General features: G+C 40.0%; 1 protein-coding gene across 9 annotated transcripts in view; it reads right to left on the bottom strand.

Moving 5' to 3' along the window:
- Positions 1-24,749, bottom strand: part of ank1b (ankyrin 1, erythrocytic b) — a 78,119-nt gene extending 53,370 nt beyond the window's left edge. For all 9 annotated transcript variants that reach the window (XM_085279236.1, XM_085279240.1, XM_085279234.1 and 6 more), the window contains exon 1: positions 23,937-24,749. In XM_085279236.1, the coding sequence (XP_085135362.1) occupies positions 23,937-24,062 (126 nt within the window). In that variant the 5' untranslated portion in view covers positions 24,063-24,749. The remainder of the gene's footprint in view (positions 1-23,936) is intronic.
- Between the last annotated feature and the right edge of the window lie 1,338 nt (positions 24,750-26,087).

Here is a 26,087-nt window from a genome sequence, read left to right on the forward strand (position 1 = left end):
TAAATCAAATAAACTGGAATATATTTGAATAAAAATTTCAATTTGTTAATTGTTATTTTGTGACATACAAGTGAGACGGGCTAAAACACAAAAAATAAGATAGATTTTAAAATAAATACATGAAAGTTGTTTTTAGTTATTTAGTTAAGTTGTATTTGTCAGGTAAGTAGATACAGATGCTATCCATCATCATCATAAAGCTGCTATATTTGTAGTCTTTATGTCACTCCAAAAGATTTTACATCAGCTAAGAAGTATCTAAATAAAATGCTTAACATGTAAACAATTTAACATACTAATGATATTGAAAGCATTAACTCATAATTAGGCTGCCATAATTTAACATTTTCGCCAAGGAAAATGGACATCACTTCAAGCGTGTGCTTATGGTTGGCAAGATGAAGTCACAGCCCCGAGAATTAAAAATCGATTGAGTCCTGCAGGCTCTACGGTGTGTGAGCTGATCTATTACTGATGGATGGAGAGTTTCAGAGTATGAGATGGTGTCGTGCAACATATAGGCTTTGATCTGAACACTAATACAATGGATGTGAGCATGAAAGTGACTCATCCTGGATCTAAATGTAGGTAAAAGCACAAAGACTGAGACTTCAGATTAAGAAAGATTGAGAAAGGTTCATGCTATTCACAGTAATGACTGCAAAATAAGAGACTGGCAAGAATAGTGGGCACACTAGTATTGGGAGGTGGCTGTAGTTCAGGAAGTAGGAAGTAGATGATTTTTGGCTGCCTTCTCTCTGCATGCCAAAGTATCCTCGGGCAAGATAGTGAACCCCAAGTAGCTCTCAGTTGTGTTCACTGGAATAGGAATGAATGTTAACGTTAGACAGAAAGCACTTGGGTATAGAAAAAAGTGCTATAGTGTGAATGAACATAACCAAGTGAATGACACATTGTATAAAGTGCACTATATAAGAATCAGCCCATTTACCATTTACTGACTGTACCTACTAAAGTCATGTTGTTAGCACATTGCTAAGTTCATTTCAAGGTACCACATTTTGTGGTGATGATTAACAAATCTAAAGCGGACCCATCCTTTTCATTTCCAGACGCATATTTTTTTTCTTGAAATCTATTAGGAGCTTTGAATTATTGACAATTCAAAATCATTTTTATTTATAACTGTGCTATATATACTGTGCTAATGGTGCAGTCTCTCAGTTCTTAGTGTCTGTATTTTGTGTTATTTCCCTCTTCATGGCCTCCCTACTGACCTCATACTTCAAACTTTGGACATGTTTAATATATGAATATGCTGAATTGTAACATTACATATATGACAGAAAGTAAGGAAACAGAAAAAAATAAAATAGCTCCAGTTAAGGACTGACCTCCATCAACTTGAGCAAACAGCTCCACAACCACAACTACACAGCTCCATGTTCATATGCTCATCTGAAGCTTAGCTGACATGTATCTTTAAAAATAAAGACAGCAGTTAACGACTGAATAAATGATTAGATGGTTTGTTGAGATTAATAACTTTAGCTGTGCACCAAATTCTTCCTTCCTCCAAAATGAAGAGCCACATCAAAACCAGGATATTCCTGTTGTCTTCTCTATCTCTGTGCTAAAACAGAGCTTCTGAAATATTTATAGCTTCTGTCAGGCCACTGCTTCTGCAGCCCATTACAATCAAAGCATGCTTCTTCTTATTTTTTATATATCTATCTTGATGTCTAAATGCATGCACATCACATGTGCATGTAGCGCATGTAGGTAGTGGGGCTAGCATATAAATGCACACAACACAAAAGCACAGACAAGGAAAAAGAAAATGTGGCAAAGATGGCTTATGGTTTATAAACTATACACAGACATTTTTTGTCCAGGCCATGATTAATATTTCAACCTTATGCAACCTGCTTACATTTGTGAAAATGCTAATAAGGGATACAGCCATACAGAAATGAAAGAAAAACCTTGACCTTTGACTCATACATTGAGGGGATCTATCCGTTGTGACAGGGGGCTTTTTGTATCAGCAAGGTTCTGGTCCATTCCTCTTTTTTTATATCAAGAATTCATTACAAAGAAACAAACAATAAAATACATTTTATTATTTTGCAAGGACATGTATAACAACATTGGAGCTACCAGCACAGAAAACGTGTCTCTATAGCTCTTCTACTATCATCAAAGAAAGGCAAAAATGCACTAAAATAAAGAAGAAACACTGTTACCACGTCTTCTAAGTTAAATAATTTATTGTTCTTCATTTCAGTCTGCACTCTATATTCATAATCTACTACCTCTTGAGAATAATCCTTTGCGTGGCTGTGTTGCATGTGCACACTGTAAGAATTCAGCTACTGTACTGTGTTTTACTGGACATTTCAAGAAAGATCTGTTCAGGTGACAGACGTATTAGTGATTTTTTTTCCCTTTTAACTTGCATTTCTACCTGCCACTGGATGATTTCTGCTTTCATTTGACTACCCCATTAGGCATTTCTGCCTACAGCACAGAAAAGAAGACAGACAGAAAGAGACAATAAAGTGACATGGCAAGGAGGCCCCGAACTCCTGAATTCACAAGCACTTCTTCATTTGCTCAGCTATCCGTCATTTCCACTCATTTCTTGTCATCGCTCCTTTAACCTCTCTCTCCCCATCCCAGGCTCTCTCAGCTTTGTGAAGACTATCCCCACCCTCAATGTGCCTCCTCTCTCTCTCTCTTTTCATAACCTTTTAATATTTATGAGGACTGCAGAAATGCTAGGAGCAAAGCATGCTGGGTACAGCTGTCCCTCAGAGTCTCTTCCTGACGTCATCACTGGCATTCTGGGCTCCCCACCAGTATCAAAGTCAAGTTCCAAGTTCTCTGCCAGCAAAACTGAATCTGAAAATGTATTTTACTGGCACACAGAAAATACAGAGTCATAGAAACTGTTTAAAAACAGCACCTTGAGGCAACGGTTGTTGTCATTTGGTGCCATATAGATAAAATATCATTGAAATGAAGAGAAATGGCTTAACCACCATAGGAACAAGACTTTTGTTGACAGGACCGCTAATGAAAAGCTTATATATATGATTTGAGCCTATATAATTGTTAAGACTAAATAATGCATGTTTTATATATAAGCTTCATATCCACAGAACCAACATTACTAAATTAGAAAACAGACCACTAAATAAATGGGGAAAAAATATAACTTTGAATGTTTAGACATTCTTGTATTTCTACTCACATCTAATTGGCCAAATTGACATTAACTTTCCTCAGTGCAAAGCAATCTGTGACTGCCAAGCTTTGAGAGGCTGATGCTTTAAAATAAGCACAGCATGATTTAGAAGTTGATTACAGCTGTATTTGATTACCTCAAGTGACCAATCTTAAATCTGACACAAGGAAGCAGTGTGCCTTTAACTCAGTACTCCCTCACACAGAAGCCCATGCTGAGCTTATTGCTGCTTAATTGCTGCTCTGTTTAATTTGTTTCACTAGTGCCACTACCTTGAACATCTAAATCACTCATTTAAATAAAAGTTTGATATCTTGGGACATGCACCTGTTTTCCTTCTTGCAGAGATTTAAGTGAAAAGAACACTCTCTCTGTCACTCTCTTATCTCTCCATGAATATTAAGTTACTCCTTGCAGTATATAGTAAAAATGAAATGCATGTACTTAAGGTCCAAAAGGGTTTATCTTGTAGCATGAAAGCACTCAGTCAAAGTACCTGTAGCAGTCCATTTACCATTTATTTTATCTTAGCACAAGTCTTTATTTTAAACTAAGCTAAATATTAGCTGCAGGTTGTCAACTAATAATTAGCAAACATCCGATCAATCAGTCTTCCAAACAAATTCTGCTCCACAAAACAATTAAACATATATCCCAAGCACAGTGGTCGGGCAGTGATGGACCAGGGTGCTTCGCAGTTACTGAGCAAACCACAAAATCTTCTGTATACCAGAGCTTTGTAGAATCAAATGTGAGGCCAGCTTTCCCACAGCCAAAAGTGACAACACACATGAACTTGAAAAGGGAAAAGTAGAAGAAAAAACTATGAGGAAAAGGGGGGGGGGGGGGGGGAACACACACACACACACAGAGAAGCTGGGAGCCATTATGTCTGAAAATCATGTGCACATAACTAATGCAAAGCACTCAGCTGCAGACGACCAGTGACTCCCGTAAGGGCACTATGCAATCACGATGACAGGAAGAAGCAGTCGGCAAAGGGAGGAGAAGTTACAAATGACAGGAAGGAGGAGGAGGAAAGAAAGTACACATGGTACAAAAACGAGGACTATGCCTCTGATAAACGATGGTATAAAGGATATAAAATAGTCATGGCAGAATGAATAAGTGAAGGAAAAAAATGGATATAGAAAAATGGTAGCGAGGAGCATGAAGGAGGAAGAATGACAACCATGGACACTGGCGACATTAGAGATCACACAGCATATTAGATGATACTCCCAGACTCTTACAAATTCTGAGCTTCAATAGCAAAGTTAAAAAATGTCAAAATAGAAATAAATATGCTGTGTCTTGTAGACAAGAAATGAGATTGAGGAGAATTGAAGCAGGAAAGAAAGAAGGAAAGAAGAGTGTAAGAAAAGAGTCACGAGTTAAAGAAACATATCCATTTTAGGGTCATTGATGAATCACCACTGTGAATTTTCTCAGAAATAGAGAAATCAGAGGTCACGGTCACATACAGAGCAGCACCTCTGGTGCTTATGGGATGCAGTGTCAGTGAGTGTCAGTGAGTCACTGACAAAGAAAAGAAGGCGGATTTGCATAATCGTTACACCTCACTGATGCACTGGTTAAACTAAAAAATCTGAGAATTACATCAATTACATTAAGTACAGCTGTATCTGTTTGTCTGTCTACCCATGTATGGTCCATCTATCTACTTGTGCATCAGTTGATATCAGTCTATCCTCTGCCCACTACATTTTGATCATCGTTACTGTGCAATATTTAATACGAGCATAAAATCATTATTTATTCTTAAATATATATATAGCACCACAGAACTGTGCACCTAAAATACTTTTAGTCTCAGAGTTGTTAGTTTATCACTCCAACCTCCCTGATCCATCTGTCATTTGCTCATTTTGAGGTTATCTTAGGCAAAGGCCGAGGTTGCTGCCACAGCCCTTGAACTTTTTTATAAGTATTTTATTGTATGACAGCATTTTTGCATTTTCACAGGAGCACAGATGTCTTATCCGTACCCTACCTCGCTTATAAACCTTAGATGGTTTTATTAATAAAACTAGCAAAATTGCAGTAAAAAGTAAAAGGTATGTTTTTTGTGACCATCTCAGTGTATTCAGTTTATTTTATTTACACTGATTCATGGACTCACATGTGTATATATTCCAGTACACGCATAAACCTCAATGAATGCAAAGTTTAGTGTTTATCCGCATTAGATGCTCTCTAAATTGGGAGTCAGTATTTTAAATCAAGTGCAGGGCAAAATATAATAAAAGAGGATTATTCAGGCATACCTCTGTAAACATATGTGAAACTCTTGAACTGTGAAGCAGCACGGAAAGGCTGCTTTAACTGAGCTGCTAGAAAACACTCACCTTCATCTATTCATAAATATCTGTATGTGAGCATCAGTGCGCCACAAGCAAGTCTGGAAACTAAGAGGAATGGCAGAACAACTGACAAGTGAGACATGAAAAACTTTAACAATTTTACAATATCTTAACATAAAGATGGAAATTATTGTTATCCAATATTCTCTTCAATCCTGAGTCATAATGACATGTTATGACAGAAGTGACTGGCATTAATGGTATTTAGAGCAAAGGATATATAATATATATATGAACAAAACCACCAAACTCAACAGTCACTGTGCAGTCACTGCTTTATGACTCAGTTGTCTGAAGGCACAGTTGGATGTTACATGTCAGAGTATCATGGCTGTGGCCTGGGAGGGAGAGATAGATGAGAAGAGGGGTGGGGGGCAGGTTCTCCCGCCTCCAACGCGACGTTGACAGACTGACTATCAAATTACCAATGTCAGGAATCAGTTCTGTAGAGGGCTCTGGAGGTGACACATACTAAGACACACAAGCGTCCTGACAGGCACAAGATAAATATTCACAGTTCACATGTATGTGGATGCATGTGAAATCCTAATAATCTGGATCCTCAGGTTGACACACACACACATACACACACACACACACACACACGCACACACACACACACACACACACACACACACACACACACACACACGTAATGTAGACACACAAATGCAGCGATGTGCGCTCAATTTTATGTGCACACATGTCAGTATATACACAGAGTGCAACATGCTGCATCATTGTCAGCCCTGCTGTCAGCAACCAGTCACAGTAGCTGACATATGTTCCTCACTGCAGGATGTAGAGAGTCCAACACATACGAGCCCGCACGTGTCAGCTGAATGTTTGCAATATGCATCTAAGCTGACAAAAATCACGTCACAAGAGCAGTGGCCAAAAGCTGTTCAGCGCCCTGACCACCTCCTAGCCTAGACAGTTTATTCAAAATGTTCCACACTCGTATTCATCTTCATAAATGTCTTTCTTCCACTGCAATGTCTCCAGAGCAAGCTGCACCCAACACTAAAAGCTAATCTCCTGCACACTTTTGCAGGACCACTGGGGATAGAAATCTCTTTGATATCATTTCCCTCCTTTGTCAGGTTGGCATACATACACACACATGCAATGGATGGATGGAGATTGATGGACCTGAGAATTAGAGTAGGCTTTCACAAAAGACAGCACAAATCAAATACACTGAACATAATATAAGAAAATGTATCTGTGTATTCCATACACCCTACTCAATCTGACCAAACTATATTTGTGACCATGTTCCTACAGTACAAAGAATGGCATGGAGCAATTTAAACACAAATGTTTGGCTGTCTAAGCACTCACTACAATAACATAGTGCAGGGGTCCCCAATCCCAGTCCACGAGGGCCGGTGTCCCTGCAGGTTTTAGATCTCACCCTGGGTCAACACACCTGGATCACATGATTAGTTCATTACCAGGCCTCTGGAGAACTTCAAGACATGTTGAGGAGGTAATTTCTCCATTTAAATCAGCTGCGATGGATCAAGGACACATCTAAAACCTGCAGGGACACCGGCCCTCGTGGACTGGGATTGGGGACCCCTGACATAGTGTCTACCTACTGTAAGTAGTTTTATTACAATGTGAAAAAATAGTGTGAAAGACTTGACATAGTATGTAAAAGAAAAAAGAGAGATTACAGGGTTAATGAGATAATGAGTAATGTCTTGTAATATCTTGTTGATCAAAATCCAAAGTGACATGTTTATGCTTATGTGTTTGCATACCTGTGCACAGATGTGGCAACTGTAAGCTCTAACCTAGGGGTGTCAAACTCATTTTGATTTACAGTTCATACAAACAGCTCCACTTGATCTCAAGTGGGCTGAGCCACTAAAACAGTTGCATAATGAGCTACTTTCAGCTGCCCCCTTCTTCACACGGGCTCACCCCAGTGGGCAGCTCAGCATGTTTCATTTGGCAGATTTTTACACCAGATGCCCTTCCTGATCCAACCCCAAATTACACTCAAAATTCCCCTTCGTTACTGTACAAACACATGTTGATGTCTTGAGAAAAATGAGCACATTTTCAAAACCACATTTACAAAGCCAAAAAACCTTAAACCGTAAACCGTAGTGTTTTGGAGAACAAAAAACACAATATTTTATTCATATTAATATATTAATGTAAGAATATGTATGTGTTTTAATTAAAAATCTGTAATTATCAATAAATGTTCTGCAATTTTTCACTCTGCAAAGCTATATAGTGCTGCTCTGGACACTTTGTTGGGCCTTTTTTTGGGCTGCAAACCATATGTTTGACACCTCTGTACTCGCCCTCTACTCTGAGCACACTGAGGTGTCCCTACTGTGCAGTCTGTGTTAGTGACAGCGGGTCACTGCTAATCACCCAGTGGGTATAGAGTCATCATACCAGTGAGCAACATGCTGAAAGAGTGATGTAGGCACAGAGGGGCGGATGGAGGATAAAGAAAGAAAAGTCATGGAGGACAAACACAAGATACATTAGAGGACGAGATCCCAGGAGGGCATGGTTACCTTCAGCTGTGAGGTAGCAACCACCTCTATGACTACGAGGACCACTGCTGCTTCTAAAAATAGCAGTCATACAGCAATACCATTAATGACTACAGTGCCACGCTCTGAGTTGATTATCTATTATGAGACAAAGGAAATTAGCGTTTTAACCCAAAAGATTAAATCTGGTATTCTAATAATTTAAAGCTTACACTCATAAGGAAACACAGATGAGATGAAATATACTGAAAATGTATTGGAAAAGAGGCTCACAGTAGTGGCAAATCATTTTAGCATCCCACTGTTAAGAAAAAAAGGGCATTATTCTCAGCCACAAATTGCTACTGGTGCGATGGAGGGACTGTGACTGCTCCCCGAGGCCAGTCGATAAAGCCTTCACCTCATGATTCAGCATTCTGTGCAGGATCACAAGGGGCGTTTCAACACATAAGGAGCTATTCATCAATGAGGCACACTCCTGATATCAGGGTCAGGCCTGAAGCACAAGGTCTGCTAGGGGTTAAAGCACCGCTAAAGTAGCACTGAAATCAAATGTCTTGTCTCCCAAGATGATAGCCAAATGCAGTTTTCCATAAAGTATACATCAGGAAAGAGAGTCACAGGGTGAGATACACTGAGTAAGAAAATCAAAGAAAGTAAGTAAATCTTAAAAAAAGCAGACATTAAGGTGACCACTGTAACATAAACTACGGGATTACCCAAATGCCTGGATTAGTCTAGCACTCAAGGCAGCTCAGCTAGACAGCTAAATGGCACAAAATCTGCAGCCGTATAGCAAACGTTTGCTGTTTGCACCTCCAAATCTGCAGCTTTTCATCTTCACTTACATCAAACTCCTAATATAACCAAAAGACAACATACTGCATCCCAACTAAAAATGCAAGCTTTATCCAAATTCAAAAGCTGGCGAACAATGATCCAAATTGGGTAGCAGCATGACTATGTCACATGATCTCAGAATGAGAAGTCACTGAGCTCCTTCCAAACCTCGTGCTATAATAAACCTTATGCACCAGGGAAGGCTAAAAATATGGGCTAGACAAGCTGACACACTGCATTTGCAGAAAGCTGCACTTCATTCAGAGCACCATCAATCACCCTTCAACAGTTGCTGATGCTTGTTGTCTGTGCTCTCTATGACATGTCCATGCACACTGGCATTCCTAAAAACGTTTACACATGCCCCAGAATGTGAGGTTTTCACTAGGGAAAAAAGAAACTAAATTCAATTACGTGATAAGCTATTCCCCGATAGATGCTGGAAAAATGAATAATCTTACATTTTAAGATTAGCCGTTCATGTTGGTGTTAAAAGTATGAAAAGCAAAGTCTTCCCAAGCTTTATTATTGGGTCAAGATATAAGTTACCGCTTTCATTATTTCAGAAGGTAAACTAACAGAGTAGGTTTGTCTGCACTTGTTTCTAAACCAGAAATATATCCAGTTTACACTAACATATACAGCAGCCACAGGGAGATGTGTAAACTGATATAAGTATTATAATGCTTTATTTACAGTAGCAAGGGTTGTTTTGTCTTTATTGCCAGTGGGTGATGCAAATTACAGTGTAATCAATCACTTTAGACTTTTTGCATGCTCCCATGTGAGTGCCCTCTGAATGGCATTGGCGAAGAAGAAGCCTCAGATAAACTGTAATTTTAATGTATGTTATGTGCATATTTAAAGGCCTGTGAGTTTTTCCTCTCACCTTGGCCTTCCCCATGGGATTGCTGATGTAGAGCCAGCAAGACACACCCTGTCACCCTGTCCATCCGTCACACAGGCTTAAAACCGCTGAGTCAGTCTTGCTGCTTCATTACAATCAGGCCACGATCCACAAATATTTTAGCCTGTGCGCATTTTTGTGAGTCATAGATGCAAGATGGCACAACAGTGTCAAAAGTGTGTGTTTGAGGGAGGGAGGAAATCAATAATTTAAGTGTACTATTGCTGCATCATAAAGAGTAATATTCGGTTGTTTGGTGTGCTACTAAACCCTCCAGAGGAAGTTCAGAAAGAAGGGGGCAAATTCCAATATCCAGATCTTCCATTCATCATTATAGGGTCATACACACGGAGGCAGTGAGAGAGGCAACATAACTGCTAAAGGCACAAACCACCCAAAACAATCAAGCAGGTCATTCATAATAAGAGCTAATTAGAAACAGAAGGAAACAAGAAATGCACAAGGGAAAATATTAAAGCGAAAGAACATGTGCAGAGAACACTGGGAAAAAGCTGGAATCCTTGACTAATGGGAATAGCAAGACAGCCTGGCAGGGATCAAGGGAATTGCATGTATACACACAAACATGCACACCCAGTTGAGTAATTAGTCGATTGGACACAGGTGTGGCAGAAAGTGGAAGAAATTAAGCAAAAACAGGAAGTAGCGCAAAATAAAGTGAGACAAAGAATGTGATTAAAAAGAAAATGACAATCAATCAATTCAGAGCATCTTGCAAAGTCACAGGTGCCCACTTAACACCTTAACAGCTCAAAAACACAAAACATATGCTAGTGCATTGTGTAACATCTGATTAAATATGAATTTATGAAGTTGGATGTGATGCATCGTTTCCGAGGAGAGTGCTTCAGAATTATAATGTTATATTCAAATAGATAAGCAGAAGCAACTATATGAAGTATATTTAGATTATACATTTCTGTGTAATTTATTTATTTATGTATTTATTTAAGCTGAGCATTTAGGGAGTAAAAAAAAACCTCACTGTCAATATACTGCATATAGGCTAATATTATTCTTTATGTGCATGCATATAAAGAGAGTATGCTCAAGGTATGCTGAAGGGGAAAGGGGTGGAGTTATTGTTTTTTTTACACCTTCCAGCAATGTAAATTAAGAACCAGTTAGCAAATTATCATGAAAATGCTGCCTTACTCTACATCACCATCCCCTTAAACAGTCTCAAGAGTACTGTAAATAGTGGAGTCAGAGCTGCTATGATCTAGATATGTGATGGCACAATACGTGACTTATTTCAAGCCTCTTTTGCTGAAGTTTTAATATTAGCACATATGTATATCAACACATTTGTTATCTATTACAGTTGTCATTTTGGTCAGGCTTCACAATGAGTTCTTCTTTGGCTTTGCGGTTATTTTGTAAACAGTAAAAGCGAAAGGTTGAAGGATTGAAATAGACAAAATAATAACCACTGCAGTGCCTTCATAGAGATTTCTGTCTATTCATCCGTTCCTGCTCACTCGATGCTAGGAAATCATATTTAATGACTCACAGGCTGTTCTGGCACAGGACCGTGTTAACATTTATTTATTTAGTGTTCTCATCCTCGATCCCAGACTGCTAATGGATACTTTTCTTATGGATGCGCAACCTTGTTGTTCACTAGAGTTGCCATAACAGGCAGCACAGATGTCAATGATAAATAAATTATAAGGTTGACTATTTGTATTGTAAGCAGTAATTATGGCATTTTCTAGCATTTGATTTTGCTGGACTTTTTTATGGGAGCATTGGTTGAGACACAAAATATTACAAACACAAAATATATAAATGACATGAGGAGAGTCTGTTTAGTTGACAGCAGCATGCAGGGGATTCCAGAGAGAGAGCTGTTTTTGAATTTTAGATATACAAACATTTGCCAGACTTTTGGGGAGGAAGACTACAGGAAGTTGATGAACTCTGTTTTACAAAGACATCTTGCTTTCACTGCCATGTGTGTGCACTTTACTTTGATACACACTATATTCTTTACTGACTTGAGTAATATTTCCAAGGAGCACACAATTATTTTTTAAAGTGGTCTTGAGCCATTGTTCACAATCATGAAACACAATCAGTCATGGACTGGACTCCACAGAGCCCGAGCCTGAAAGCAGTATAGTATCATCTTGACAGAGATCAGAATCAAAGGCAGCCAACATCCAAAGAAGAGTTTTGAATGTCCTTCAAGAGGTCTGGAGAACGATTCCTGAAAACTACTTAGAGAAATTACAAGAAAACTGCCCAGGAGAGTTCAGGCTGTGCTGAAGAATAACAGTGCTCATACCAGACTTTCAATCTTGTCAGAATTGTACAAACTCTGTTTTGGCCTTACCATGTTTGGACCTTTCAATAAATCACTGAACCCATTTCCCATTTACCCAACAAAATATAAAGAAATGAGATGTGGCTCAAGATTGTTGTACTGTATTGGGGTTGTTTCTCTGTTAGCTTTAGATTTTGAAATGGAGCAATAAATGTCTGGAATTTAAGATTAGAGGCACAACAAAATCGAATCACACAGCTGAGAGGATAAAAGGTGCAATATTATCAGCCTTGTTTTTTGTTGTCTGTAGTGACTTCTGTAGTCAAGTTATGCAACAAAAATTTGTCTACTTAGCTTTACGGTTAAAGTCATTCATTTCACTGTATATTCTTATTTTCAATCATTGAAAACTACAGAAAAAAAATCAGGAGTAAGCCTTCTAAAAAAACAACCAAGAGCGCAGCTATGAGACAGGATGGAAGAGGGTGGGGAAGTCATAGATGGAGAGAGAGGTAGAGGAGAAGGTGAACAGGATAAGATGGGAAGTTGTAGAGAAACAGATGCAACATAAAGCAAACAAGAATAAGCAGAGAAACCGAAAGATATCTAACGCAGGAAAGCACTGATGAACAGATGGATGAACGAACAGTTGCTACAGTTCCCCTCCTCCCATCTAGAGTTTAAAATTGAATTAGCAATGAAGTATTTATACAAATGTGGTGTGGGTTTTCCAACTCAATGCCTTTGTACAGCAGACAGCGGAGGATAGTGCAGGGGAACAGAGCAGTGTTGATAAGTGTCCTACGTCCATATTAGGGATTTGATGATATGTTTAAAGTCAGAAATACAGGATTCCTCACTGGGGGAGAGGAAGAAAAAAAGAATTATAGCTCTAGAGGGGGAAATGGCTGAGGGCTGACAAGGATTTAAAGCTGACTGAGGAGAACCACTCTCAGTTTGCTTCTAGCTCTCTCCCCCAGCTATCTCCTTCCCAGTCCAGCTGCCATCAGTGGGTGCTGATGCAAGCGCTCTGATCAGAGAGTGTGAAGTGATATCAGTGAATGAATGGCAGCTGGTTCTGTCAGGGATGCACTGGAAACTGCTGATGTAATATTTCAGCTCTTTTTCTGGTAGTTTCACACCTTGAAAACCAATAGTGTTTACAGTAAGTAAACTTGTTTTTAATGTGTTCAAGAGTGCTGCCCACCAGCCATGGTTGGCTGTTGACTGATGAGGCTGAAGAGAGAGGGGAGCCATACCACCTGACATCAGACAGCAATCCCAGAGACACATGACACCCCTTCTCATCATGCACACACACACCACACGAACACACAAAGCAATTACGTCACCACCACCACAAATTCCCCCTTAAATTGATGTGAAAAAAGCATTTGTTCATTCCATTTGGAATGATGTGTTTTTAACCATACTACACGAAATACAGCTGGTGCCCCAAAACAGCATGACATGTTTTGGTTACTTCAAGGATCTACTTCAAAGAAAATAATATGACCATAGACAGCAAGAAGTCTTGAAAAGCTTTGGCAATGACCTAAAATCTTCTGTTTTTATAACAGGCGCAGTTAAAACATGGTAGATTAACACTTGGCTACTTTTAATAGCTATGTTATTGGTTGTGTACATCAGTTGTTTCTTATTAGATTCATTATTTATCAGTTCTAGCTTTGCTCATTGCCTTAATCCCATCCACATAAAACCCACTACTTTATTTCACCACCTTTCAAATGTCAAGCAGTTTCGTTCCACTTTGGTAGCTGCTTCAATCACTCACGACAAAGTTGAGGAACATTTAACTGGTGCTTTGCATCACTAAGGCTTTTTTCATCTTTACACTGCTATAAGTGTCCACCTTGTCCACCATGAACCATTCTCCGTGGTAGTCTGTTCTTGTGTTCAAACCTTAAAATCATTCTCACAACAGTTTGGAGCTTGTGAGAAATGTACATTTGCACAAGAATTTTAAATATATAAGAAATACTGAAAATATCTCCACCATCATCACTATATACAGTTCTTTCTTTCTGATCAAGCATTACGTGCATTAGCTAGCACGTGCACTGTAAAGTGTCTTTAGGTCAGCGAAGGAAAGTGACGGAGTCAGGGCGTGCCTGAGAGTGGCTGCTTCAGTGCATTAGTGGGCTCCTGCGAGCCACATGATCCACGCAGACCTTCAGGAGCAGTAATTCCATTACATAATGCCCAGCTACAGCTCTAAGTGTGTGTGAATGTGCATGTGTGTGTGGCATTGTGCCACTCTGCATCACTTTCACTTTTCCTCTAATTATTCTTTGTAATTGGCTGTCCTCACACAATTTCACTAATGAACTATGATGATGTAAATGCTTGCTTGCTTGCTTGTTTACATTATTGTATTTTGCACAACTCTGTTGCTTGTGAAGCTCGCACACAAGAATTTCACTCACATGTGCTGTACCAATGTACCTGCACATGTGATGTGACAATAAAAGTGATTTGATTTGATTTGATTTGATAAATGTATCATGAGCATTAGGTATGCATGTAGGTAGGTCAGCTGTAACAATTAGATGTTGTGTTGTATATTTTAGATGTAACTTTTGATTTAAACTAGAAGTTAGTGGAATGCAAGTCTTGTTTCATAAAAAAATCTAGACGCCAACAGCTCTCTAACTCATGTTATTGATTTAGTTTAGTGAGTTCAGTTGTGCTGTGAGAAATTATAATCATCACACATCCTAATGGAGCCAGGACCAAATACAGCCAGTTTGGGAGTAAAAATCAATCAACAAGGTTTTTCCCCCTGGGATTTTGTGCCTAGGGCATAAGTTAGAATTCCCATCACCAGCCAAAGCATATCCTCGTCCATCAACTCATCTCTTCATCATCCCACCACATGCAGTGTCAAACCTTAATCACTATGGCAACATCCATCACTTCTGACCGCTGGTAGGATGACCTCAGGGTCACATTAAATTTTGCCAAAAGATTTACAGCTGTTACCCCTCGCACTGCATACTTCACATTGAGTGGCCTTGCTAACTATGATGATGGATGCGCTGATTAACAGATTCAGGCCGGCAGATGAGCTGTGACACTTGAGGGATTCACACAAAATCAGACTACAGATTGATCAATACAATGTCAAAATGCAACTGGCCATACCTTTAACTGCAATGTGGCAACTGTGTTATGATACTTTTTTTTCCTATTCATGCGCTAAAGCATTAAATCCATAAATCCAAGTACCTGAATTCAAGGTAAACAGCCACTGAAGATTCACAATACTTGAGCAAAATGATTCTGATATTTATCAAAGGTGTCTGACAAGGAGTACTCATCTAAAGTCAGTTTGATCTCCAGATCAAAATACGTGCCAGTCAAACTGAGTACAAGATAAGCCCTCAGAGAGATCCGATAAATATCGGCCATCATGCTTCTGTTCTGGAATCACGTTTGAGCAGGTATGCATCTGGGGTAACATCAGACACAGTACTGAGCACGGAGCAGGTGCTTAGTTAGAACACGGTAGAGGTTTGTAGATAGATGGGTAGCTGGTCTCAGATGCAGTGTAATCCTAGGCTGCCTGGTAAATATAGCATGCGGATGCTTAGGGCTGGGCAAAGTGCTGCTTTGCTCTGCTCTGCTTGACCTTGGCTTATCCTGCCTTCCCATTTCTCAAAGGGGATGGAAAGGCATCAGACCACTAGGGATAGGACAAAATATTGATACAACAATCCATAGCATCAGTTCGCTGACACCAGATATCTATATTTTTATTAAAATATGCAAGCACTGCAAATTTTCCTGTCGGGAGCAGTTTTACTGTAAGTCGTCTGGCCTGAAGTAAATCCATATAAATCAATATGTTCATAGAGTTCAAAGTGGAGTAATGGCTAAGGCCTTTGTGAATGATTTGGTGTGATTAGGTTGCTTTCTTGCAGACTGGATAAAAGCACTTCTCCTGTTCACTGCATTCATCCAACTTTTTGGCGGGCAAAAAACAGCCAGACAAGGATACATTTTCCCCATCTAAAATATTTGGATGAAATTATTTTTGCAGATGTAAAACTTCTAATTACCAAAATTAGGCATCACTAAGAAGAATTTCTAGTGTTATTATCCCATGGGGCATCTTGTAAAAATGGAAGAGTGGCCAAGAAAGTGAGTAGAGAGATGGAAGACAGCTTTGGCTAATTAGTGTTGGGTGTCCATAAGGTTACATAAAAGGGAAATGATATAACCCGAAGGCCTGACATGTAACACACACACACACACACACACACACACACACACACACACACACACACACACACACACACACACACACACACACACTGTATGTCCTCACATGTGCACAAATAAAGCTCTTTTGGAAAACAGGAGTAAAAGGCAAACAAAAGACACACAGTATCCATTAAAAGGTCTCTAGATTCATTGTATTAAGTGCAGGCCCGAAGGAAGCAGGGACATGCACGGACCTGAGGAGCTTTGTGTTGAGCTACTAGAGTAAAAGGGTTTCACATAACAGGTTGGTTACAGAAAATGAGCAAAAAGTGCAATTTGAAGAAGGACAAGCATTACCATGTACTTCCTAAATCGCATTACTCCACTCTTAGCATTTGTTGTGCTAATAATAAAGGCATATAATTATGTACCCTATTAAAGAATAGGTATATATCATGCACTAAAACTATTAGACACGTACTAAGCAGGACTTCAAATGTTTGATACTGCAATTCATGAGCTATCCTTTTACCAGTGGCCAGAAATGACTGTATCTTTGCCAAGCTTTACTGTGTAATGTGTTCTCCACTTTTGCATGCTTGTACCTCTTTTCCACAGCAAGGGCTTAATGTGAAAAATGCCACCCTATATTCAAGTGTAGAATTTGAGCAACAGTGAGTTAGAAGCCCAGAATTTAGAGAAACAATTTTAAAAAGTAATAAAGAAAATATAAACAACACAAAGCAAAACGCAAAAGAACTAACCTCACAAGTGTGTAATGATCGTGGAAATGCAGTCATCTTGTTGATGGCATGATTTAAAGAAAAATCTAATAGGGCACATTTAATGTCTAGATGTAAGATTTCAAGAGGTTAAAACTGAATTTTCTGCAAGCAATCATTTATGTCATAAGAAGATCTACCTTGTAAAACATTCATTTATAATTTAAGATGCTCACGTAATGCAGTTTGGTTGTATTGAGTCTGTCACACATAATTCAATCATTATTTTTGCTGACATATTTTGGAATCACTCACTTGGTAATTAGGATGTGCAGAAATCATTAACAGTCATGCGAGTATTATGAATAGTAAAGAGCACACGATTATTTCAGCTAGGTTAATGTTTTTCCAATCTAATCTGATAAAAGTGCTTTGCATGAACATGTCAACACTTTTCCAATACAATCAAACTAAAATCTGTATTTAGAACATAAAAGCATATTCAGTGATTCAAAGGCATTTCTACACTTAGTGTTTAGTTATTTAGTTTCCCGAAATGTACATGGCAGAAGTCTGTTCAAAAACTACTGGGCAGTTGTAACGCATGTACCTTAGCCAGCACGGCTACTTCCTTTGCAGACTCCCTAACTGGATTGCTGTCCAGTCTGTCCATAGCTGTGATAGGATCTCTGTTGGCACTGGAGTGGATAACCTTTGTGCGAGGGGAGGAATAGGGAGGAGAGATGCCATCCTGCCGAGTTTGATTTACATCGAATGGGGCCAATTAAAATCCCAAGAACATTAAGGCCTGCCTGTGCCTGATCTTCCTTCCTTCATGTCTTCAGAGATTATAGCAAAAGAGGAAATAAGACAGATACAGATAGTGACATATATTGATGTGGCATGGGTGATTGTTGAGGTGAAGGTGAGACGGAAAGGTCAAACGGCCTATGAAATCCAGCAGACTACGGTAACACTTATGTTGTACATAGTCTAAAAGAACAGTCAATTCAACCATTTTTGTTCTCTACAAATAATTAAATGCAAATAATGATTCTAAATGCTTTTCAACATCTTTCATTTTTAGTTTTAAACAAATTGAAGCACTGTTTTTATACAACTCCTGTAGAAAAGTATTCATAAGAACAGTATTGTAAAGGACCAGGTTTCACTTTTTTGGGGAGCAGGGGGGTTGGCACATCTCCACTATACTACACAATCCTTTGCACACTCTGATTTCCATATTAGGTTTTCACTCACAATGTATGAAACAGTAGAAGTTGTCTTATATTTGACAATAATTATGAATATATTATAGCATTAATAAGGAGGACATTGCACAAACCTGGAAGGGTTTGTCTGATGTGTTTTTATTAAAAACAATATATAAATGACAACTAAAAGTCTTTGAATTAGGCTTATTCTGCAGAATATACACAAAAGCATTGGGCCACACCTATTAATTCAGGTTTTTTTCTGTCCCATTGCTACATTGTGACAATGAAGCACTTAGCCGTGAATTCTATCTTTACAAATATTTTTAAAAGAGCTCACTGAATTTGAGTGTGGAACTATAATAGGATGCCACCAATGCAAGTTGATTTATGAGATTTATTCCCTCCTAGATATTCAGTGATTAAATGTGAACAGTATAATCACAAAGTGGAAGTGTTTAGGGTGTTCAGATGGCAGACCACATAAAACTACAGAGTGGGGTTGTCAACATCACACATCACAATCATTCCTCAGTTCTAACACTCCTCACATCACTAAGAACACCTCTATTGAGTCGGGCGAGCTAGCTACTGCTAGTTAGCTCTTTTGCCTGCCGACTCGAAAAGAGTTTACGATTCAGCTCATCTATGTGTCAGTGGATCTCCAACTTCCTAACTGGCAGACCACAGGCAGTAAGGATGGGCGGACATGTCTCAGCCTCCACCACTCTCAGCACTGGAGCCCCCCAGGGGTGTGTTCTGAGCCCCCTGCTGTACTCTTTGTACACATATGACTGTGTGGCCACTACCAGCTCCACCACCATCATCAAGTTTGCTGACGACACCGTCGTGGTGGGCCTGATCTCTGATAACAACGAGACGGCCTACCTGAAGGAGATTAGGAATCTGGAGAACTGGTGCCAGAGGAACAACCTCCTTCTAAATGTCAGTAAGACAAAGGAGCTGATAGTGGACTTCAGCACTAAGCAGGAAAGGAACTACCAGACCCCCGTCATCAACGAGTGCCCAGTGGAGAGAGTGGACAGCTTCAAATACCTCGGAGTTCACATCACGCAGGACCTGTCATGGTCCTGTCACATCAACACCGTGGTGAAAAAGGCCCGTCAGCGTCTCTACCACCTCAGACGCTTGAGAGACTTCCAACTGCCCTCCAAGGTGCTCAGGAACTTTTACTCGTGCACCATAGAGAGCATCCTGACGGGAAACATCTTAACCTGGTTCGGAAACAGCACCATGCAGGACAGACGAGCTCTACAGAGGGTTGTGTGATCAGCTGAGCGCACCATCCGCTCCGAGCTCCCTGACCTGCACTCAATCTACAGCAGGCGGTGCATATTTGCACTGCAGAAGACATAATGTGGATTGCACAACACAGGACATTATATTCTTCATTTCCAGTTAATACTTGTACAGCTGCTGTTATTGTGTATATATTTATTTATATTTCTTCATACATTCTTATATAGTTCTATATTGTGTATTTTGTTGTACAGTTATTTTATTTTCAACTTTGATTTATATATTTTATCTTATTCTTTCCCAGTTAAATTTACCCTTCATTCTAATTTGTGTTGTACAGTTATTTCCTTTTTAACCTTAATTTATATTTTATTCCTTCCTAGTTAAATTTACCCTTTTTAATTTGATTACCAGTGGTGTAGTCCTCATGTGGACTAATTTCCATGTTTCCAAGCATTTTTTTATTTGCATTTAGATATGAGTACCAAACCAAAGCAAGTGAAGAAGAAATCTTCTATTCACCCATGTCCTTATGGAAGTGGTTTCTCTTTGCATGATGAAGACCAGCACAAAGCATGTCCGATCTGCTTGGGGACTGTCCATGCTAGGAGAGCACTGACTAAGCCAGAAACATGTGTTTTCTTGCCAGCATTCAACACTAGAAAAACAAGTGATGTTTGTGGAAAAGGACCAGAAAAGACTGATGTTGAACAGCATGACCTTCTCCTAGTAAGGAGTGTCCATTCAATGAACCCAAGACTAGTTGGGCTTACCAACTGGAGTATGTTGATGCTCGTTCTTGAGGTTGTGAAGTCACTGGCTAGCTACAGCTTGAGCTGTTTCACCATACAGGCAAGAAGCTGCGGCTAGGATCCTGTACTGTCTCAGAAAAAAAAACACCTGCCCATATTCCCTGATTTTGTCTGTGAGCTAACAGCTTCATGAAGCTAACCACTGTCTACCTGCATTACTGTGAACAGCTACGGACCATTTCTGGAGCTGGGCAATGCAGAGAAAGCTGGCTTAGTTAATTCACTATCTAAACCTTTCCGGGAACCACACTTGGCTGCTCATCTGGCCCCATCTCACAACCATGGTGTAATAGGCCTCTTAATTCTTCTAAGCACAGCAGATTCGCTGTATCTCAGCTTTATGGATATCAGATTTATCGGGCTCAACTTTGTCACCTTGCAATGCACCTGCTGGAGTTCAAGTCACTGGTTCACTTTGACAGCCCCCTGGCACCTCTCCTTAATGACATCAGAGGAACCATGCATTGCATTCTCTGTGGGCCCTGCTGTACAGCAGTACCCCTATGCCCTTTGAGGGCCTTAAGAGTAGGACAACAGCAGCATCTGGCTGAACCTCTCTCATGTCCTGGATAGAAAAGGGACCATCCACTTGGATCAATCGGTGTCTGCTGAGGGTTTATGTGTGCCATCACTTGTTGCCATTCTGTTATCTATCCCCAAGAGAGCATGGCAGGTGAGAGCCCAGTCTCAAAGTTGAGTTCCGCACCAACTGGTCTGGAGCAAAGAGCAAAGAAATGAGATTCCTAGTAGGAAGCCTCAGTCCTTCTAGCTGTGGAGCTGGGACACATCTCTCATCTGTTACCAACCAAGACGCAACACCTAAGTTCTGTTCAGGTTGTCAGTCCAAGCAGGTGCAGCACTTTCCATACGCAGTCTGGTCCAAACACAGTGTGATTGTCTAAAGTCCTAGGGCTTCATGCAGCAGAAAACTGCATGGTCATAAATAGTAAACCTTTTAGCAATGTTACCAGAACCGACATGTTCTCCTATTCCAGTCCTCTATTGCAGATCTTTTTGACATTCCCTGGGAGCTGTTATATCTTCTTTCTTCTTTAATAATTAAAGTATATTTGGTCAGTCATATCGACTTTGACAGGTTGATGCCAGGTGTAAATCCTCTGGCCACGAATTCTTTTGAAAGGGGTCCACCACCCGAGATCTGTAGTTAGGCATCACCAGCATTTTGAGATTTGGCTGTGGTGCTGCAGACCCTTTGTGCACCCCCCCCTCCCCCCCCCCCCCCCCCCAAAGAAAAAATAAATAAATATGAAGCTTCTTTCATATAAGACTATTGTTTCTCAGGTTAGCTTCTACAAAATGAGTGAGTGACCTTCATACATTGTGAATCCTTTTGCAGACAGTTCTCTTGTGTTGGCTTCATGGTCAGTATGCTCAAATGAGGGATTTTTATTCCTTCAGATTATTACTACAATTCATGGTTACAGTTTTTGCTTCCCCCTCCTTTTGCATCTGAGGAGCTGCATTCCCTGTGCCTGGAGCGTGTACTATGTACCCAAATTCACCGCACTCAGAATGTGTGTTTATGTGACCAGTTGCTTGTGTGCCTTGCTAATCCCACCAAAGGTAAAGCTCTCTGTCTGAACAGAGGGTCTCCCACAGGCTAGTGGAGGCTATGTTCCTAGCTTACAGCAACAAAGCTCTCTCTTTGCCTCAGAGTGTAAGAACACATTTCATCAGGGGAATGAGAACCTCATGGGTACTATTTAAAGGGGTGTCTGTAAATGATATATGCTTTGGCTAGCTGATCATCGCCACACACTCTGGTGGCTCATTATGTCCTTCCTGCTGGGTCTTCTATGGACTAGGGTGCCGGTGGACCAGCCCCAGTTTGGTGGCTGTTCTGTAGGGTGTGTATATGTATGTCCTATACTGTATGTGTATTACTATATGTAGAATAGAATAATCCTTTAATTGTCCCACAAGGGGAAATGTGTGAAACCGAACAAAGTATTATGACGTTAACTTGTATTCCCTGAAGGAGAGGCCTGAGGTAAAACACCAAGCTGGGGTGTCATTTTGCAGAACAATCCATATGTTTATCCTATATAAGTACATTTATATAGGTTGTCACGATATCACATAAATTGACACCTCAACACATCACCATGTTTATGCCATTTACCCATTCCAATATTCTTCCAATACCATTAACAAAAACTAAACCAGCAAAATAAGCCGATCATAAAATTAAAATATTTTGTACAGCTTCAGAAACTACACATACTTCCATTCAGAAGAATCAGTTTCATACTTAAAATAATATTAAATAATTGTATTATAATTGTTTCTGTCTGTCTGACAAATCTATTTTCCCTGCTTCACACTCTGTCTCTCACATACACACACACAACACACAGCTCTTGTGCAGTGAATACGCAAAGACCTTTACATTATCCAGGAACTTTACATTACAGAAATATTGAAAGAGGGAGAGAAAATTTGCATACTGCATAATATTAAATACAAAGGCTATGATCATGGAATAATGTTATCAGATGTAGAAATGGATAAAAATATATTTTTTTAATCATTCAATAAACATCTCTAAAATGTAATATGTGTTTCCATAAATCATTTCACCGCTGCCAAGCATGAGTGCAAGGAGGCACAACCCCAATAAAATCTGCACCCAGTGGCACAGCGAGAGCGGAAGAGTCCAGGAGAGAAGTGAAAGGGGGTGAATGAGTGCTCTCGTGCCTAAAGGATGATATTCTGTGTGCACACTTTGTCACACAAAAAATATTCATTTTCTAAACCAAAAATATTACGTGCTGAAAATCTTTACAAATAATCATCCCCATCAATCTCTCCTTCGAACATTACACGGAGCACAAACATGCCCCAAAAGATACACAGATGCATTAAAATTGCATCTATTATTAGAGTGTACCTCCATTTTCCCCCTCCATTTTACATTTCCTCCAATGAAAAAACAAAACAAAAAAACTGTAATATGGGGGAAGACACCAAATATAAAGGAGAGAGTAGAGCATGCAAACCATGTAAGTGGTGACAAAAATCTGCATTGAAATATAAGCTTGGGCAGTACCTCTAACTTGCATTTCCTTCAAATACATATAGTGCACACACTGTAAGGCTGAAATCCCCTAAAACGCATGTCGTGAAAGAAAAACAAAAAGACAGCTCGTGTTATTTGACCGGCAGCGCATATTATTCACACCTCTAGTGGCATAACAGTCATCGTAAGCCTAATTTTCTTTCCCCATGGTTAAATATCTGACAGAGCTGACACAACCTGTACCAGAGCAAATGTGCTTGACTGGCTAGCCTACACTCACACACACACACACACACACACACACACACACACACACACACACACACACACACACAGGCACACGTACCAGCTGAGGCCATAAGACCAACTGTGTAATTATACATGTGTAATTGCACCCTAACCAATCAAGCACAGTGAGAGAGAAAGACTGCTGGAGATAGAGAAAGGCAGGTGGATGTAAGAATAACTGCCATTTCCCCTGTCTCTTGAGATAATCAGCCATACCTTGCGCCTGCGGTCCCTGGATCGATTCCTCTTTTTTATCTTTTCCTCCTCCTTCTCCCTCTGCTCCTGGGCGGCGGCCTCCGCAAGGTCCTTGGTCTTGCGGAGCTGCTTGGCGGCTTGCGCCATGGTGCCGCTGCTACTGTTGCTGCTGCTCCAGTCACGGTCGCTCCAGCCCTCCTCCTGTTTGCACTACCACCAGTCGTCCCGGTTTCCTCTTCCTGTGTCCCTCTGTCCCCCGAGCCCCGTCACTTACTACCTCTTCTCTGGTGGCCACCACGACATGTGTGTGTATGATGCAAGCACGAGGAGCGTCTGTGTCCAAATATTTTTGTGTGTGTGTGTGTGTATGTCTTGTGGCTGTTGATGGTAGAGCAGCCACAAGACAGCCTCCAGCAGCCACAAAGAAAGATGCTACAGCTAGTGGTGCTGATGTTGCTTCTTATGCCGGGGCTGCTACTCATCCAGTCTGCTAGCACTGCACTGAATTGCCTCCCCTCCCCCTTTCTTTCTCTCCTACCTTCCTCCCTTCTCTCCTCTCTCCTCCCTCTGCTTGCAGAGACCAGTCACGTAGTTCTGTGTACAGCACTGTAGGGATCCTGCTGCAGAGCTCCCTCGTTTTATCTGTCAGATGCCCTCCTCTTCCTGCTGCTCTGCATCTTTCTCCAGTTTTCTTCTTTGTTAAAGGCTTTTTTTTTTCAGAATAGCTGTTTTTGCATAAGTGAGGTACAAAAGATGAGGGCGCTAAAGCTGCTGAATGCCTTCAAATAATTTTTTTCTCACGTCTTTTTTCCCTCTCTCTGCCAATAGCTTTTCTATGGCACCTCCCTCCTGGAAACAGACAGAGAAGAAGAACAGAAGTGAGAAAAATGGGAGCTTGTGAAACAGAAACGGGTTTCTAATATGCAGCATCATGCTTTTACGATGAGTCTTTGCACAGCTTGGCCAAAAGTCGATTTTAAGGTGGCATGGAAACAGTATGCCGTGTGATAAGTATTAGACCTGCCTGTTTCTCTCATGTTTTGTCAGAAGCAGAACAGAAGAAAAGCATCAACGATGTGAACGCCTCATAAAAACTGCATGCTCCTCTCCCTTCCCCTTCATTCCACCACTTTTCCTTTTTCCATCAAATCAAGAGGGTATGCACAGATGTTTGGTGCAACAAAAAACAACATTACCATTCATTTTTGAAAAACTACTAACAGTTTTTGCAGGTAATCTCCAACTGATTTTGACTGTGTCACCATCTAATGGAAAATTGACTTGCTGTGCCTTCATATGATTATAAAATTTGTTTTATTTGGTTCTAATAAGCTAACATCCAGGTTTAACTTAAAATCCTTCTTATTTTCCTATTGTGAGTCAAATCCGGAAACCAATTTTCAAACTATAAAATCCATTATATTCAACAGACATGACAATATCTGTTTGTTTATTTGTTTGTTGTCTTATCAACATTTGCATCTTATTTCCAAAATGAATTATTTCTTTAGCTATTATTAATTCATTAATATAACACATTTGCATTCTGTACACACTGTTCATCACCAGAGTGTAGGTCTACCAACCCCCCCCCCCCCTCTCTTTCTTTCTTTCTTTCTTTCTTTCTTTCTTTCTTTCTTCCTCTCATTTATTCCCCCATCCGCCCCTGCAACATCATCTTTCTGCAGAATGATGTAGCAACGTAAAGTGCAGCATAGGAATGCATAGGAATGCATACATTTTATATTCATAGATGCCTTCTGTGTTTGTGTGACTCTATGCAACTTCTTGCTTCTTTGTATGCATCACATCTGAGTGACATTTTATACGGATACTAATGGATCTATTAAGCTAGATCCATTAGTATCAGGCTAATGGATCTAGCTTAATAGATCTAGCAACAAAATGTATGCCAGAGCTTGCCTTGGACTCACCATCAAAGCAACCAGACTAATTGTTGCAAATCCTGCATAAAAACTCCCCTCAGAGTGATCCATGTGCCCTCTGAAAGCCATGTGCATAAAATACAGACTAAATAGGTAATAGTTTATGCAACAGTGTGGCTATAGGACTCTAGTGCAAATATCTCAGATGAGCAGCTATTTAGACTTTCTAGTAAATAAAGCACAACGGGAACATTAGTCCAGTTTGTGCCTGTCTTTACCTCTTTAT

This window comes from Mchenga conophoros, linkage group LG7 (assembly GCF_057382185.1).
Source record: "Mchenga conophoros isolate Kocher_MC1m ecotype Shallow Benthic linkage group LG7, M_conophoros_male_GT1.1, whole genome shotgun sequence".
In the NCBI taxonomy this organism is placed as follows: domain Eukaryota; kingdom Metazoa; phylum Chordata; class Actinopteri; order Cichliformes; family Cichlidae; genus Mchenga; species Mchenga conophoros.